Source organism: Emys orbicularis, chromosome 10 (genome assembly GCF_028017835.1).
Source record: "Emys orbicularis isolate rEmyOrb1 chromosome 10, rEmyOrb1.hap1, whole genome shotgun sequence".
Classification (NCBI taxonomy): Eukaryota; Metazoa; Chordata; order Testudines; family Emydidae; genus Emys; species Emys orbicularis.
The window spans coordinates 15,660,428-15,678,683 of NC_088692.1; the positions used below are offsets into that span (position 1 = coordinate 15,660,428).

The 18,256-nt window shown below is 40.0% G+C and overlaps 2 protein-coding genes across 2 annotated transcripts in view; one reads left to right on the plus strand and one right to left on the minus strand.

Annotated features, from left to right (window-relative positions):
- CCZ1 (CCZ1 homolog, vacuolar protein trafficking and biogenesis associated) overlaps positions 1-7,982 on the plus strand; it is a 31,172-nt gene extending 23,190 nt beyond the window's left edge. Inside the window, exons 13-15 of the mRNA XM_065411940.1 lie at positions 2,812-2,970; positions 4,259-4,386; positions 7,356-7,982. Coding sequence (XP_065268012.1) covers positions 2,812-2,970; positions 4,259-4,386; positions 7,356-7,411 — 343 coding nt within the window. The 3' untranslated portion in view covers positions 7,412-7,982. The remainder of the gene's footprint in view (positions 1-2,811; positions 2,971-4,258; positions 4,387-7,355) is intronic.
- Positions 7,983-8,806: 824 nt separating this feature from the next.
- The window catches only part of LOC135884925 (radial spoke head 10 homolog B2-like), a 36,750-nt gene continuing 27,300 nt past the window's right edge, over positions 8,807-18,256 (minus strand). Inside the window, exons 19-21 of the mRNA XM_065412513.1 lie at positions 17,426-17,563; positions 14,050-14,239; positions 8,807-9,008 (exon numbers count right to left, since the gene is read on the minus strand). Coding sequence (XP_065268585.1) covers positions 8,807-9,008; positions 14,050-14,239; positions 17,426-17,563 — 530 coding nt within the window. The remainder of the gene's footprint in view (positions 9,009-14,049; positions 14,240-17,425; positions 17,564-18,256) is intronic.

The following is an 18,256-nucleotide window of genomic DNA, read 5'->3' on the forward strand; positions in this document are numbered from 1 at the left end:
CAGAACATTTTTTCCTTACCCTCTTTCTTGGAAACAGCTGAACCCACATTTTCCAGTGCAATTCAGATTGAGGCAGACACCTGACGTAAAATTTCAGCCCAAATGGTTAAAGTTTAGCAAAGTTATAAGCAACTTAAAACAGCATGTTATAATGGGAAGTGTCAGACAACCTTAATATGCAGCTCTATCAGCCCCATCTATAACAACATGCACACTAGCTCAAAAAATTTAGATAGCAAAATACAGCTGCAAGCCTTATACTTTACCAAGAGTACTGTGCCATCTTGCAAGAAACTAACAGTTCAAGGCTATAGAGGTCTGGGACTCTGTTACTGAAATCTTCATTCCTTTTGTCTAACTCTTAAAAGCCCAGGGTAAATCACTGCTGGATTTTACATAGTGGGTTTGTTTTTTCTCTAGTTCCTTTTGTGTGTTATGTTAAAAGAAAAGTGCCATTTTATACAATAGCACCACTCTAATCGATTGTGATAGCATAGATGTCAGCCCTAATCTAAGCACATATTGTATATTGGCCAGCAGAGAGAATCTGTGGGTCATTTACATGATAGAAGTTTAAGGAAGCAGCCTAGTTAGTGTATAGTTCATGATGGTTTAAACCAACAGACACATTACACTGAAGGACTATAAACTTTAAAGAGTTTAAATTCCCTACAGCAAGTGGCATTTGTCTGCTGCTGTCAAGCTAATATAAGTGAAGGTGTATATTTAGGATGATAACGTTGTCATTTAGGATGTTTGAAACCATGAATCAGTTGTACCACACAAATGGTTTGTTTGGTAGCACTATATAAGAAGAGGGGGAAATTCCCAGGCAAGATTTATGTAGTACACACGTGACTGTTTGGGGGAAGAGTTGAGGTGCTTATTAGCTTCTCCCACAATCCTAAATATTTTCTTCAAAAGGCATATTTTCTTCAAAAGGTATATTTGTCATGAGGAGTATTTGTTGGTTTCCTACAGTATTGCTGTTCTAAGGATGATTCAATCATACCAAAGATACATGCACACTTACTTTGGTGTGTGGTGACTGTACTAAACTGGCAGAATTGCAGTGAATCAAATAAAATATGCTTGCAATGGTGCCAACCTATTAAATCATTAAATACTTGTTTTTTTATGTCATTGAGGGATTAAAGCAAAGGAAGATCATCTTATTAACTCTCCCTTAAAATTTTAATGCAGCAGTGCCCTGATAACCTTATATGGTTTCTTTTTACACTAATGCAGTTGGGTGACATAATAGGGAGCAAGATATCCAGACGTTTGAGCCATTTGCTGGTTCGCTAAGGTGATAGTGAGTAAACTGCCATATGATGTCTAGCATAGATGAGACAGTTCCAAACAACTGAATATGTAACCTGAAGTGCCAACTGCTGCAGCAAACCTTCACTGATTGTAATTGTTGAAGCCATCACCAAAACCAATATCAATGACTTAAACTGAAGTCTTGACTTACCAAACTGGGAAAGGGAGATCATCTCATGCCTGAATCCTCCAAGGAGGGTGAAAAACTCTCGTTGGCTTGGCCATTCTGGGAAAGAGGGGAAGTTTTCCTGATCTCAAATATGATAGTCAATGAAAAACTGATACAGTTCTAAATCCCTTATGAAACAAATTAGTAACACAACACCCAACCAAGCTAACAGCTGACTCTTCTTTAGGCAGGCAGCAAGGATCCCCACTCCCAGGCAGCCAGCACCTATATGCTCTCTCCCCAGAGTAGCTAACCAATCCAGCAACCAGCTGTGGTTCAAATCCACCAATGGTGTGAGATCATGGGCCCAGTGGGAGAACTCAAAGAGCTAGTGAAGGAGAAAGGGAGATGTTCTGATGTCCCTCACCGGTGGTTGGGTCCTGGTAAGAGCAGGAAATGCATTAGGCAGACATAATTTTATTCTCTCTCCTGTACTAGGAATTCATGCAGGTCTCTCTTATGGTGTCAGTGTTTTGGAGGTCTAAATGTTTTTCATTTCAATGGCTATCCAAAAACAGTCTGTCAACCCTGCCACAGGTCTGGAAAAGTAGTTAGGCATGGCAGGATTTGATTTAAATTGATAGATGTTGGTAAATCAACTAAAAAAAAATATTGATCACGAAAAGTTGGCAGGATAGTAGCCTTTCCCCCTTTGCCCGTCACCAGCACTGTGGCAGTTCAAGGGGCCCTCTGCAGCCCTGCTGTCATGTGTCCGCAGGGCTGCAGGGAGCTCCCTGAGCTGCCAGAGCTGGTGAGACCTGATCCCTGGAGGCACAAGGTGTGGGGAAAGGGGTAATTCTGGTGGGGCAAAGCAGAGACCCCCAGTCAGGACTGTGGTGAGGAAGAGGTAAAGACCCTGGCCATGGGGGAGATCACCCTGCTGCTGAATGGCTCCATCCCTGATCCGGAACTGTGGCCAGGGTTTTGTCATCCTCATCGCAGCCCTGGCCTGAGGTCTCAGCTCCCCCAAGCCAGGGCTGCAGCCTCTCCCTCACCTGGCACCCTGGTGTCATGGGCCTCTCAGTTGTGTAGGGAGCCCCTGCCAAGCTGTCCTAATCCCAACCCTTCGCACATGCCCCCTCAATTTCCAGCAACAGTTTAAAAAAATCTTTAAAATAAATGGTATAAATGGTCAACATTAGAAAAAAAATCAAATTCTGCCAAGCCTAATAGTAATATATGCACAATGTCTCAGTATGATGATAAGGTACCTGATCATGGATTTCATGTTGTGCATGGATTAGTGATCTGTGACTTACATATACACATTTCACAAAGACCACTTAGTCACCATTTTCTTTAACTTGTTTTCCTAGGTCTGAGAAGGAACCTCAGTTTAAGTTTATCTATTTCAATCATATGAACTTGGCAGAGAAAAGTACAATTCACATGAGGAAAACACCCAGTGTATCACTCACATCCGTTCACCCTGACCTCATGAAGATTCTAGGTGATATCAACAGTGATTTTACTAGGTAATCTTATTTACATTTTTCCTTCTGTCAAATAGGCCTCAGCTTTTAGCAGTGTTCAACTACTGAATTATCCTGGTTTTTCATTTATGTATATATACATACAATGACTGAATATATAAAATTGGGGAATAAGTAATATAGAACAGATTTTTCTTTTATGTGTATCACTGTAGCCAGTTTGATACATTGAAATGTCTGTCCTGTCCCACCCTTCTGGTCTGTTTTTTTGTTTGTTTGTTTTTTCATGAATTTTCATGTCCCTGAGATGTTGGGCTAGATTTCAAAAAGGGATTGGATACTTCTGTGGATATCAAGAACAGTCACAGTTGTTATAATTAATAACCAGTTTTGGAAGGGATTTAAACCTTATGCTTCAGGGCTTAAGTCAATCTCTGACTATTAGAGATCAGGATGAAACCTAATTTTGAGGGTACATTATCCCACATTTGCCTACTAATTAACATACTAAACTCTTTAAAATATGCTTATAATAAAACACTAAATCCAAGTACTTATTTGAAAAAAAGTATTAGTTTCTCCTATGATGGTGGAATCAAAGCTTGACATGCCAAACCCGTGAAAAAATGCAGAAATTGGGCTTGTTTTTGGCTTAATTGGCTTGTGAGTTGCTTGTTGGCTAGTTTTTGACTTGCAGCTTGTTGCGTTTTTTTTTTTTTTTTTTTTTTGATTGGCTCCCGGCAAGCAGGGGCTGGGGGGGAGAGAGTCGGGGTGCACAGTGGGCCCACCACAGTCCCAGACTGCACGCCTGGAGGATCTAGTCACATAGAGTGTTGGCGTTCTTAGGGATTGGCTTGTTTTGGCCTTATTGTGAAAGTCAGGGTGCTACCGCGTGAAAGTTGGCAACTGTGGACACCAAGCAGCTTCTTTCAAAGCACTGATGTTTGGTTGACTAGTAGACTAAATAAGTGGTTGGCTTACTTCCTCGTGATTAAATTCTCCCAAATGGAGATTGTGGAGGCTATGCTGGCACTGACTTGCTGTAGTTATGTCTCCTGAGTTGAGCACACCTGCTCATTTTTGATTTTCTGTCAATTATGCAATGTCACAGCAATCTGCGAGATCAGCTATTCAGTTCACATCTAGTTTATTCATAACCCTTAGGGCAGTTAAACAATTACTAAAACTGCTGTATTTGCTGGTTATTTCTTGAGATCTTTACTTCAATATTGTTGCTTGTAATGTAAGTTATTTATTTTGCTTTTCGAGTCCCTTATTTTTGATATCGGTACAAATTTTCTTAAGGTTTGTTTTATCCAATTTCTTTCAGAGTTGATGAGGATGAAGAAATCATTGTGAAGGCAATGAGTGACTACTGGGTGGTTGGGAAAAAGTCTGATCAACGGGAACTGTATGTTATTTTGAATCAAAAAAATGCAAACCTGATTGAAGTTAATGGTAAGTTTTTTTTTTTTTAAATTTTTGCTATTTGTTAAATACTGTTGGTGTTACTAAAATGCTTATCAATGGATTTTTAGTTCTCTATTTTATATAAGATGCACTTAATGTGGGATTTTTTTCTATGCTACACCAGATCAGCTTGCCTAAGGCTTTAAGTCTCTCCTCCATGTTTTGCATGGCAACTAAATCATCATAAATATTCAGCAGACTTTAAGTCGATGTTCTTAACAATGAATCGATGACCATTATCTTATTCCTTGACATTAATGGGAGTGCTCTGTTGAAATTTAATTTTGGAATATTTAATAAATGAAGTGCATTATATTTCCAGGAGGTTAAAATGTCTACTTTTCTGAACTTGTCTTTTATAAGTCAAGGCAATATATTTTCACAAAGGGAATTAGTCATTAAGATTATTAGTATTAAAATACTGTTTTTCTCCCAAAGTGCTTTTCTACTTCAGTTTTACACTGCAATTTAAGACATACCAAGTACATGAAGAAACATGTATCAATATTACCTTTAGCCCAATTCATTTGGATAAAAAATGAGAACATTATGGGGCAATATCAACTTGAAAACTAAACAGGTTTTTTTACGAGATAAAAGTACTTTGTTTCTACATCTGACCCTGACCTTCCTGCTAATTATTCTGGTTTTACAGTCCTACTTCTCTATAATTGTTTTTCTCTCTCCTTGCTTCTGTGCGGAAGATGCACAGAAATGGGGGAGACAGACTTGCTGTACTTAAAGTGCTGTCAAATGCACAAAGTGTATAAATGATCTGGAAAAAGGGGTAAACAGTGAGGTGGCAAAATTTGCAGATGATGCAAAATTATTAAAGATAGTTAAGACCCAGGCAGACTGCAAAGAGCTACAACAGGATCTCTCAAAACTGGGTGACTGGGCAACAAAATGGCAGATGAAATGTTAATAAATGCAAAGTAATGCACCTTGGAAAGCATAATCCCAAATATACATATAAAATGATGGGGTCTAAATTAGCCGCTACCACTCAAGAAAGAGATCTTGGAGTCATTGTGGATAGTTCTCTGAAAACATCCACTTAATGTGCAGCAGCAGTCAAAAAAGTGAACAGAATACTGGGAATAATTAAGAAAGGGATAGATAATAGGACAGAAAATATCATGTTGCCTCTATATAAATCCATGGTACACCCACATCTTGAATACTGTGCGCGGATGAGGTCACCCCATCTCAAAAAAGATATATTGGAATTGGAAAGGGTTCAAAAAAGGGCAACAAAAATTATTAGGGATATGGAACGGCTTCTATATGAGGAGAGATTAATAAGATTGGGACTTTTCAGCTTGGAAAAGAGATGGTTAAGGGGAGATGTGATTGAGGTCTATAAAATCATGACTGGTGTAGAGAAAGTAGATAAGGAAGTGTTGTTTACTACTTCTCATAACACAAGAACTAGGAGTCACCAAATGAAATTAATAGGCAGCAGGTTTAAAACAAATAAAAGGAAGTATTTCTTCACACAACGCACAGTCAACCTGTGGAACTCCTTGTCCGAGGATGTTGTGAAGGCCAAGATCATAACAGGGTTCAAAAAAGAATTAGAGAAATTCATGGAGGGTAGAAATTCATGTTTGCCAGAAGCTGGGAATGAATGACAGGGGATGGATCACTTGATGATTACCTGTTCTGTTCATTCCCTCTGGGGCACCTGGCACTGGCCACTGTCGGAAGACAGGATACTGGGCTAGATGGACCTTTGGCCTGACACAGTAGGGCCATTCTTATGTTCTTATAAACTGGAGAAAAAGAGGATTACTCTAACCAAATCCTGGGTATAACTGTCAATAAGAGTTGGTTTGGGGAAAAATCCTAGATAAATGATTTTTAAACTGATGCTGTCACTTTCAATTTTAATAAACGTAAGACTCCTTTAGGTGTGGCCCAAGGCTACAAAACCAGTGATTTAGATGCTGGTAAAGGGCCTGATCAAGCAAGATGCTCAGCACCCTTAACTCCTGTTTAGCTATATTGAAGATGAGGGCCCTGAACACCTTTAGGATCATACCCGTTGTGCAGGAATAGTAGATGAGAATGTTTATACAGTAACTATAGTGCTGCCCCTAAATTACAAAGCAATCGCTAAAAACATTGTACTGGAAATTAATCTTCTCTATGAGAAGAAAGTAGGGGAGCACAAAACAAGACTTTAATCGTAATCAATATTATTTGAGTAAGGATATTGATTTATCAATGTTTCTTCTAATCCAGTGGTTCTTATTGCACCGCAACCCCCTTCTGACAACCAAAATTACTACACGACCCCAGAAGGGGGGACCGAAACCTGAGCATGCCCCAGCCCTGCCACCCTGGGCCGTGGTGGGAGAGCGAAGCCGAAGCCCAAGAGCTTCAGCCCAAGGCTGAAGCCTAAGCCTGAACCCCACCACTCACTGCTGAAGCCCTTGGGCTTTGGCTTCAGCCATGGGCCCCAGCACGTCTAACGCCAGCCCAGGCAACCCCATTAAAATAGGGTCACGACCCACAGTAGGATCATGACCCACAGTTTGAGAATCCCTGTTCTAATCATTAAGCAAGACTTGTTTAACAAGAAAAGTTCTTTTTCTTTCTGTGAAAACAGGATAAAAGCTAAGTCCATATTTGGCATGAAAAGACTGATATGTGAATTTTCAGACTGGGCCTGCTGAACAAAATTGACCCACCTTTCTCTTACTAAAAATAGAAATAAGGAGTTGATATGCACCAGGACACACTTTAAAAAAAAAAAAAAAAAAAAAAAAAAAAAGGGGAAAAAAAGTGAGAACATGTTTTAAAAGAAGAAAACCCTAACAAATGTAATATTTTCCCCTGGATACAGTTACAGTTCTGTCAAGTCTTCTTTTAAAAGCAGGGTGTTTATATAATATGTTGTGATACTGTGTGCAGTTTCTGAACTCACTCTCTCCTTTTTTTTTTTTAAACAGAAGAAGTAAAGAAACTTTGTGCAACACAGTTCAATAATATTTTCTTCCTGGATTGATCTGCAGAGGGCTGATTTAGTGAAAAAGAATCTACAAATGTCAGAAACATTTTTGTTTAACATGAAAGGTTATTAGTCATATTATTGACTGGAATAATGACAATAGTAAAGCAATACTTGCTTTGTAAGAATCAAATTTCTACTGAAGCTGTAAACTCTGATCATGAGATTTTTAGATTTTAAAATATTTATGTGCAAACTAATTAAAACCAATCTGATAATTCAACTGTACCATTCCATTTCTCTAATATTGTTATGTTAATATTTTACTGGACAATAAAATTAATAATTGTTACAATTTTAAGGGCCCTTTTGTTCCCCTTCTGTGCTCACGTGCATAAGAGTGGACTGAAGTGTGGGGATTTAAATTGTTTTTCTACACATTAGCATGTAAAAGAGAGGGGGAGGTACTTGATGTTAACCCTATCATCTGAGTCTGAAGTGGCACCCACAGTAAAGGATACTGAGTTACCTAAAATAATAGTCTCAGAATCATCAGCATGTAAAAGCTACACTGCACCAGTTCTTCAATACTACGTAAGTAAACTAACCTGTTCCTCTCCTGTATAAGTTGACAGAGGCTGCAGCTTTAACAATAAAAGAAGTGAAAAGGATAAGGGCCTGATCTTCCAATTCATACTTAGTAGTCGTACCACTGAAATCACATGATGCAGGATTAAGCCCAAAGATTTACTTTACCTAAGTGAAATATCTGGATTCCTTACATGCCAGTGTACATAAAATAGGTGTACAGACGCTCCCCGACTTACCCAAGGCGTTCCGGAACAGAACACTTGCGTAAGTCGAATTTTGTGTAAGTTGGGAACATATCTCCAACAATTATGCAAAAAAAAAAAAAAAAAAACACAAAAAAAAACCTTACGGAACTTTTTACTTAAGTGCAGATTTCCCTAAGTTGGGTTTGTGTAACCTGAGGAGCGTCTGTATAAGCAAAAACCTCATGCAGGTTGTATAGTTTTAAATTCCATTCAGACTATGCAGTCTCATGGTTACAAGAGTTAGCCAACAAACAAACCTGAAACACTAATGATCTTTTAATGGAAAAATGTCTCCTAATATGGCATATAGTACATGTATGGAATGGCTTTGTATGTTCAAAGGTTTACACAAGTTTTATGTAACAATCAATTATATAATCTCACTCCCCAATTTCTAGGGGGCTCAGGATATCAGTAGATGGAGGTGTGGGGGAAGACTGGAGAGTTAAATTTCCCTCTGATGTAAACAAATACAAATAATTTTATTCATTCATTTCCTAGAACCTACATTGTAATGTTTAGATTTTACAGACCTAGAAAGTAAATCTGATACCTTAAAAATGTTAACAAGTGCAGACTTTACTTACAACTTTATTATTGCAACAGTCAGCCTAATTTACTTTTTCTTTTTCTTCACCCCTGCAGAAACCTTGCTAATGACTGGCTGGGGCAGAATCACTACTTCTTCCTTTGCAGGAAGTGGCAGCTGTGTAGCTGAATCCTCTGGCTCTTTAACCACTCCACTATCTGTCTCTGCTTTTTCTGCTGCAGCTTCTTCTTGTTTTTTGGCCTCTTCGGCTTTCCTTATGGCGATAAGCCTAAACTCGCACAAACAAACATAAGTTTTCACTTGTTTACCACTGCAACAAATTCATGCAAACTTATCATAGGCTAAAATGATTATTTTGCTTAAGTAAATATAGCCATACTGCAATTACATGCAGAATGAATTACCTAATGAAAAATGTGATCCTTTTAATCCTTTCCTAAAATGTGTGTTCTGTGTAGTTGCTACTTCGCAATCAACCATTGTTAAGCTTCATGTATCATTGTATAATCCAAGCACATTCTTAAAAGGAAAAATTATTTACCTGTGATCCTCGTTCTCTGAACATATCATCTCGTTAGCACAAGACTGCTCCCCTAGCTCTCAAGTTGCTTTTTGACCCCTGAAGGTAGTGGTAGCAGTGCAACATGTGAGGTAGGCTTTCCTAATAGTAATCCTATGCAGCGCATAAATACTACTCTCTGAATGTTCCAGTCAATTCTTTCGATTATGCAGAAAGCAAAGCTCCCATAAAAGAAACTAATGCCAGATCAGTATAAGGGCTTATCTCCACTCCAAGTTGCATTTGTTTAATTAAATTGTTTGATTAAACTAGTGTAACTATGTGGAGACAGTGTTCTGTGGTTTTAACTTGCACCTCTAAATGTACAGTTGCAAACTAAACCAATATAAACAGTTTTAAACGAACAAGTGTCCACCTGGTTATGCTGGTTTAACTAAATCCCCATAAAAATCACATTAGTTATCTCAGTGTGTAGCCCAGGCATACTTTTTTTTTTTTTTTTTTAAGTGCTTCGGTAAAGAAAATGAAAAAGGTACAAGGGAAAAAATGTCAATAAGTAACCAGCAAGTTCTGAGAGGAAGTGGGCAGAGGAGTGACAATCCTGCCAGGTATTTTCAGGGAAGCAGAATTACAGGTAAGTAATTTTCCCTTCTCTAAAGAGACCTTCTGTACAGGAGTCTCACTCCTTCAGAGATGTTCCAAAAGCCAGTGGAGCTCAGCTGCTGCAAGGGCAAGGAGGGCTTTTTGGGAGAGAGGACTAATGCTGCTCGTCAGGCACAGAATACAAAGCTGTAGAATGGGCCCACACCACAGAAGCAAACGCCACACAAAAATATTTGACCAACTGAAAATGAGGGATGTCCTGAAATTAAAAAAAAAAAAAAAATTGTATGAAGGTGAGAGAGTTTGGTCTCTCCTACCTTGGAAACAAGTGCTGGAGCACAGAGAATCTCAAAAGGGAATCCCTTTTGGAGCCTGAATTCAACCAATAATGCTTTCCAAACGTATGAAGAAAGGAAGGTGTAGTTGCTTTGCATATGTCTGTGATAGGAACATCCATTAGGCAGGTAGTGGTGGGCACAGACTCTAGGTCATGCCAAGGCTCACTCAGTTTCAGACCAGTTACGTCCTAGCAATGCAAAGCACTGAAGACACTGGGTAAAGTTTTGTAAGTGCCTAAGTTCCATTTTCAAAAGAGACTTTGGTATCAAATTGAAAGTTAATGGGACTTAGTGACTTAGGAGCTTTAGGCACTTATGAAAATTTTACCCATAGTCGTTTCCCACTTAACTGGTGTAAAAAGAAAAAGTTGTGTGGTCTTTCTCAGTGCTTTATATAGAATCATAGAAATGTAGGGCTGTAAGTCACCTTGAGAAGTCGCCTGTGCTGAGACAGGATGAAATAAACCTAGGCCATCCCTGACAGGTATTTGTCCAACCTTTTCTTAAACCTCCAATGATGGGGATTCCATAACATCCCTTGAAAGCCTATTCCAGAGCTTAACAACTCTTATAGTTAGAAAGCTTTCCTAATATCTAACCTAAATCTTCCCTTGCTGGACATTAATTCTTGTCCTACCTTCAGCGGAGACAGAGAATTGATCATAGTCCTCTTTATAATAGCCCTTAATAGATTTGAAGATTTATCAGGTCCCCTCAGTCTTCTTTCTTCAAGACTAAACATACCCATTTTTTTAAACCTCTCCTCATAGGTCAGGTTTTCTAAACCTTTTATCATTTTTGTTGTTCTCCTCTGCACACTTTCCGATTTGTCCACATCTTTCCTAAAGTGTGGTGCCCAGAACTGGACTCAGTACTCCAGCTGAGGCCTCACCAGTGCCAAGCAGAGTGGGACAATTACCTCGTCTTGTATTCGACACATCTGTTAATGCAGTGTTTTTTGCTGCTGTATCACATTGACTGCTATTCAATTTGTGATCCTTTTCAGCAGTACTATTGCCTAGCCCATTATTCCTCATTTTGTAGTTGTCCATTTGATTTTTTCTTCCTAAGTGAAATACTTTTCACTTGTCTCTATTGAATTTCAGCTTGTTGAATTCAGACTGATTGTCCAAAGTGCTTGCAACCACTCCCAGTTTAGTGTCATCTGCAAATTTTATGAGCATACTCTCCACTCCATTATCCAAGTCACTAATGAAAATATTGACTAGTTCTGGACCCAGGACTGACCCCCTGTAAGACCCTCCTAGATACACCGTCCCAGTTTGACAGCAAATCTTTGATAACTACTCTTTCAATCAGTTGTGTACTAATTTATAGTAATCTAATCTAGCCCACACTTCTCTAGTTTGCTTATGCGAATGTCATGTAAGACTGTCAAAAACCTTACTAAAATCAAGAGATACCATAGCTATTGCTTCCCCCTATTCACTAGGCCAGTAACCCCATCAAAGAATGAAATTTGGTTGGTTTGGCATGATTTATACTTGACAAATCCATGCTGGCTGTTCCTTATAACCCTGTTATCCTCCAGAGGCCTACAAATTGATTGATAGCTGGAAAGATTCTGGAACAAATTACTAAATTTAGACGGACTGGTCTATAATGCCTAGGGTCCTCTTTGTTCTCCTCTTTAAAGATAGGCAAACATTGTACTTTCTCCAGTCTTCTGGAACTTCACTGGTCCTCCAAATGTTCTCAAAGATAATTGCTAATGGTTCTGATATTGCTTCAGCTTGTTCCTTAAGTACTAGGATGAATTTCATCAGGCCTTGCTGACTTTACTACATCTAACTTATCTAAATATTCTTTAAACTAGTCTTGCTCTATTTTAGCTTGCATTCCATCCTCCTTGTTGTTAATATTAATTGCGTTGTGTATCTGGTCACCATTAACCTTTTCAGTGAAGAGTGAAGCAAAATAGGTACACCTCTACCCCGATATAACACCAATTCACATAGAACGCGGTAAAGCAGTGCTCCGGGGGGGTGGGGCTGCGCACTCCGGCGGATCAAAGCAAGTTAAATATAACGCGGTTTCACCTATAACGCGGTAAGATTTTTTGGCTCCCGAGAACAGCGTTATATCGGGGTAGAGGTGTATTGAACACCTCAGCTTTCTTGATGTCATCAGTTATTAGCGCTCTTTCCCCACTAAGTAGAGGACCTACACTTTCCTTTGTCGCTCTCTTGCTTCTAATATATTTAAAGAACCTCTTCTTATTGCCTTTTATGTCCCGTGCTAGAGGTAACTCATTTCGTGCCTTAGCTTTTCTGATTTTGTTCCTATGTGCTTGTGCTATTCTTTTGTACTCCTTAGCAATCTGTCCACATTTTCACTTTTTGTAGGATTCCTTTTTGATTTACAGGTCATTAAAGAGCTCCTGAGGGAGCCATATTGACCTCTTATTATATTTCCTATCTTTCCTTCCCCTGAGGATAGCGTACATTTAATACTGTCTCCTTGAGAAACAGCCAGCTCTCCTGAGCTACTTTTTGTCTTAAATTTTCTTCCCGTGGGACCTTACCTTCAAGTTCTCTGAGTTTGGTAAAGTTTGTTTAGACCTGTTCTACACAAAGTTTTTGAATGGGCATAACTATTTTGGCTAGGGGGTCTGATCTTTTTACCAATGTAGTGTAGTCCCTAGAGTAGACAATTATATTTGTGTACAGGTCCTTGATACCAGTAGAGGTAGAATATACCAGTATAGATATGGACTCTTACATCGATAGAACTATGTCCACACATAGGGGTTATATCACCTTAACTGTACCTCTATAAAGTGGTATAACTTGTGTGTGTAGACAAGCACCTAGTCTGCTCTAATTAGAACACCAACAACCTTTCAGCATAGAATAGGGCCTCATCATGATCTATGTGGGACGAACACAGGCGGGACAAAAGGTTCGTTAAAGTGAAATGTTGACATGGCCGTGGAAGGAAAGTCAGCAGGATCTGCAATGCCCCCTTATCCTTGGAAGATATGATACAATGTGGATCAGTTGCTAGGGTCTGAAACTCATTCCTTCTGGGAGCTGAAGTCACTGCCATTGGGAAAATGATTATCCATGTAAGAAACCTAAACCCTGAGGAACTGACTGATTTTGGGCGGGGGGGAAGGGATAGTTCAGTGGTTTGAGCATTGGCCTGCTCAACCCAGGGTTGTGAATTCAATCCTTGAGGGGGCCACTTAAGGATCTGGGGCAAAATCAGTACTTGATCCTGCTAGTGAAGGCAGGGGGCTGGACTCGATGACCTTTCAAGGTCCCTTCCAGTTCTAGGAGATAGGATATCTCCATTAATTTATTTATTTTATATTTCAAAAGTAGCTGAGTGTTCTACAGAAGGGTTTGAAAAATGTTAAACCCCATGTGAACCCCTGGTGACAAGGGGTTGGTGTGATATATTCAGATTGCAATGAGCTAGGATAATTGAGACTAGCTCCTGATAGGCAGAAATAGCTGCCAAATGTGCTTCAGAAAAGAAGAAAGTAATCACACAGTTCTTACGCAGGGCCTTTCCCCTAAGTGTCAGGGGTAGTTGCGTGTTGTATGTAAACATTTTCTTTTTCATCTCAATTTCTTTCTGAGAAAACCTGGGTAACATTCTATGACAAATGAAAAGAAATTGTTTACTGTAGTCTACTGGTTGCACTATATAAATCAGTCATCCAATAGAGTATTTTGAAAGTAGCTAGTGGCTGTGATTTATCAAAGAACAGAGTGACAATTTCCCAAATCCTAAATCTTCAAGAACATGGTATTCGTGTAGGACCTTACTCTAGATGTCTCTAGGTGTAAAATGAAGCTTTTAAATTAATTAAGACTCACTTTGCTTCCTCTTCGATTTTCAACTGCAAGGCTAATTCAGCATCCCGTTTCCTATTTTCTTCTACATTTTCCTTCACCACTTGAGCATGCTTGTAGGCAGGAAAGAACTTGTTCACAAAAAAGATGTACATCTGATTCAGCCACAGACTGAGTTTTTCCTTCTGTTCGTTTTTTGCTTTTTCTAGTTTATCTGTAACAGAACCATTTACATTTTAATTGTAGTTTAACCTACTTAAGAATATATTTGGCTCATTCTAAATTTTAATCAATACAACCAACTCCTCCCCATCCAGGATGTTCCAGAATTCTGATATGGCTACCAAAATAAAAGCGTGTCCTGTGAAGCTGCTAGGCTACTATCTAGGTCTCCAAGCTCATAAGAGGCATATGCTTTGTTCCTCTGCTTGGTGTCGAAGGGAGCCACATTGGAGGAAATGTTCAAAAACAACACATGGGGTAGACTGTGGCAGCTATATGGTAGCATCATTCCCTTTGCTGCATAGTTGCCACTTGCTGACCTCTGTACTGGAAGGCTATTGTTTCTGCTTGAACTCCAGCATAAATGTGTTCGTTTAGCATTAAATGACTGCTACAGCAATTCCATATCTACAGTTGTTTTACGCAGGAGAGATGAGTAGGAAAATGATTGTGTCAAGATGCCAGGTAGGACAAAGTGTGGTGGGTCAGAAGTGCTGCAAAACCATGGACATAACTCTGTCTTCAGCTGATCCTATGGAGCCCAGCCTCTGCTCCTTTACGAGGCAAATCCCCATCCCTTTCTGCACATTCTTTTGTGAGAAGGAGATAGCATGGTCCAGGATACGGTGAAAATCCTGGTGGATTGGTGAGGTCAGTTTTTCTCCTGTTGGCACTTGCCCCTCTAACAGCAGTGTCCTTCCCTTAAAAAAATGTATATAAATAAAAACATACAAAGAATTCAAAAACACCTAAAGTAAAATTAATGGACCGTAGTTCTTATGGCACAACACAAAATGCACCAAGCTTGAAGGGCATCCCAATTTGGGATTCGGGTATCCATTCTCACGTCCAACTTGACTTGCTCCTACATACATATACGATAACATTCTACAGTTGTTGTTATAAAAAGAATACAGTAGAGATGGTTGCTGAACCACCTTGTCTGCTTGTACTCTTGTGTTTGTGACCCCCCCCCCCATTCGTATAAGACTTTTATAGCTATGAAGAACAACAGAGCTAGGATTCCCTAAGCAGGCAAGAGGGAGTCAATGTAGGCAAATGAGAGATGCAAGGATCAAGAGAGGCTCATGAGAAGTGCCATGTGGTGCACTAACGGGAACCCCACATAGAAATTATTCTTTTCTGGCTGACAGATTATGTAAATACTGTGATACAGAGACCCCCTGGCAAAAAGTCCCCCATTCTTTGTAAACAGCTCTCACCTCAGATCTGACAAACTCATTACACCCAACATATATCTTGCAGGGTTTTCATCTATATACGATATCATGTGAGGTATCTACAGAAAGCTCGTAACTTGTCAAGACAATCATTGTGCAATATATGTACTGGTAATATTTAAGGAATAGTATATTTGTACTGAAAGTATGCCTTATGGACTTGGTCATAGAAATGAAATAACAAAAGGGGTAATGTGCCTGAGGCCAGGTCTACACTAGTTATAGCAGTATAACTATGTCATTCAGGGATGTGAATAATCCACATCCCTGAGCAACATAGTTATACCGGCCTAACCCCCAATGTAGACAGCGCTATGGCAACAGGAGAGCTTCTCCCGTCGATTATAGCTACCACCTCTCGCTAAGGTGGATTAATTACGCCAACGGGAGAGGCTCTCCTGTCAGTGTAGGAGTGTCTTCACTAAGAGCTTGTCTACACTTACATTTTATAGTGCTCTCATTTTCTGGCTCAGGGGGGTGAAAAATCTGCAAGTCTGAGCGCTTTAAAGTGCTAGTGTAGACGGGCTTTGAGTGCTTGGAGCTAATCCCCCTTGTGGAGGTGGATTACCAGGAGTGCTGGGAGAGCTCTCTCCCAGCGCTCATGCGTGACCACACTCGCATTTCAAAGTGCTGCCGTGGGAGCATTCCCGCGGCAGCGCTTTGAAGTTTCCAGTGTAGACATACCCTTAAGCACTACAGCGGCACAGCTGAGCTGATGCAGTGTTTTAAGTGTAGTCTTGCCCTCAGTGATGGTGCATTCAAGCAAGAGGGAGTTGTCACTCTTCCTTAATCAGCTGGCGAGGTAATGAAAGGCTCAATTCACTACCCTTGCTCCCTCCTACAACTATCAATGGAAAATCATTAGCAGCACAACCAAACAATCAAAACCTGTTGGAGGTGATAAAGGAACATTACAACAGACAGAGCTTGGCCCAGACCTTGAATAGAAACAAAAGGCTGTTTTCAGTATAACACGGATCTAGAGTACTTCTCCCTCTCTAACACTGAAGAAAGCCCTGGGGAGCAAGGCTGTTTTCATGAACGTTTGGGTCCTGGTTCCTGTGAAATCAGCCACCTCTGCAGAAGACTGAATTTTTGGGGGGAATTCTACTTTATCAGCTAGGAAAAGTAACTATCGATACGTGTAGACCCAGGCTCGCGTTTTATGATTCTTTTGTATTGTAAACACTTGTATTCACCACACTCTTGTTTCTAGTTAAATATTTATTCTCTCTCAAATAAGCCGCCTTCTATTTTATTATACGTGCTCACAAGTGCTATGTACTTTACAGGAGGAGTGGCTTAAGGTAAAACTGGTGAATTGGGGTACAACACTGCACCTTTGGGTGCAGAGGATCTGTAATTTCTGTGGGTAGCCAGTGTCAGGGGCTGGACAATACAGGGGTAACAATTCAAAGGGACTCAAGGATTAAGGTGCACTTATTTTTAACCTGCAAGGTGAAGTTAGCCCAGAGGAGAGTGCGTGAGGGGCTGGTGGTGTCAGGGAGCTGACAGCCAGCTACCACAAGACAGACACCCTTTTGCTAGAGGCAGGGGGTGACTCTCGGTCCTGGGTACCCTGAGAACCACCACAAATGCCCTCTGGTTTGTTATATGGATTTTCTTTCTCTAGCCAATGACGACAGAACAGTCCTACACCTGTAAATAACAATATGTACCTTCAGTGAGAATGGAAACGTTTTATGTAAGTTTAGAGTACTCTTCTTTAAAATAAAAACTAGGATTTTTTAATTGTGGAAAGAAACATGGAAAGAGAATCTTAAAAAAAAAAAAATGAAATGAGATGTTTAACAGTGAAACTCACTCTATTGTGTTGGATGTTCTTTTACTGCCCTCTTGTGACAACAACCTAAAGGATTAGGAGCTATTCAATTACATTTTTTTTCATTGGTACCAGATCTTCAAAACTACTTTACCTGCAAATTCTTTCATGGGGTTGCTGAGCACTTGGCCTTGTTCTGCATCCAAATCTGTCAAAGACTGAACTAACATTTCATCTTTGTCATCAGCAGACAGCTGGTACACTGTGTTTGAGGAGAATGTGACATTTGGAACTGCAAGGGAAGAAAATAAAATTACATACTGTGACCCAAGAACCTGTGCTGCCAACTGGCAGAGGGCACTGGGATACAAAGGGGTACAGAGATCCCCTGGATTCACCAAAAGCCTGTCAACGCAAGGTCTTTAATGGAAGCCTGTGGTCATCAATGAAGTCACAGTGGTCATCATAACTATTGCAAGATGTATGTATGGAAAAGATGTGAGGAGTTATGTGTATATACTAAAAATGTTCTCTAGATCTGTAGTTAAAAGCAGATCACTCAAAGGCAGCATGTCTTCAGACAAACTTCTCCAGATGGACGGTGGGAGACATTTATCTCCAGGGTGGACTATTGTGTATTGTACAATAGGAGTCTGTTAACAATCTACGTTAAATGCTAATGAAGAGCTAGCTGAGACTTGAGAGAGAAATTAAGAGGAAGAGGTAAACAGCAGAGGGAGGTGGGGGGACTCTATTTGGAGATGCACATCAAAGGTCTGTTCTGGTATATTTGTGGGGAGGGAAGGGTGCACAAAGACAGCCTGGCATTCCTTCAATCTGTGAGGACAAGCTGCCAGCACACTTCATCTTGTGAGAAGGGATTTCAACCAAACTGCTTGAAAATGCTGGGGAAAGAAGTTGGGGTAGGTTATCTTGTAGGAGACAGGGGAATGCCATGTGAGTTAAGTTTAGTCTCTAAAAATGG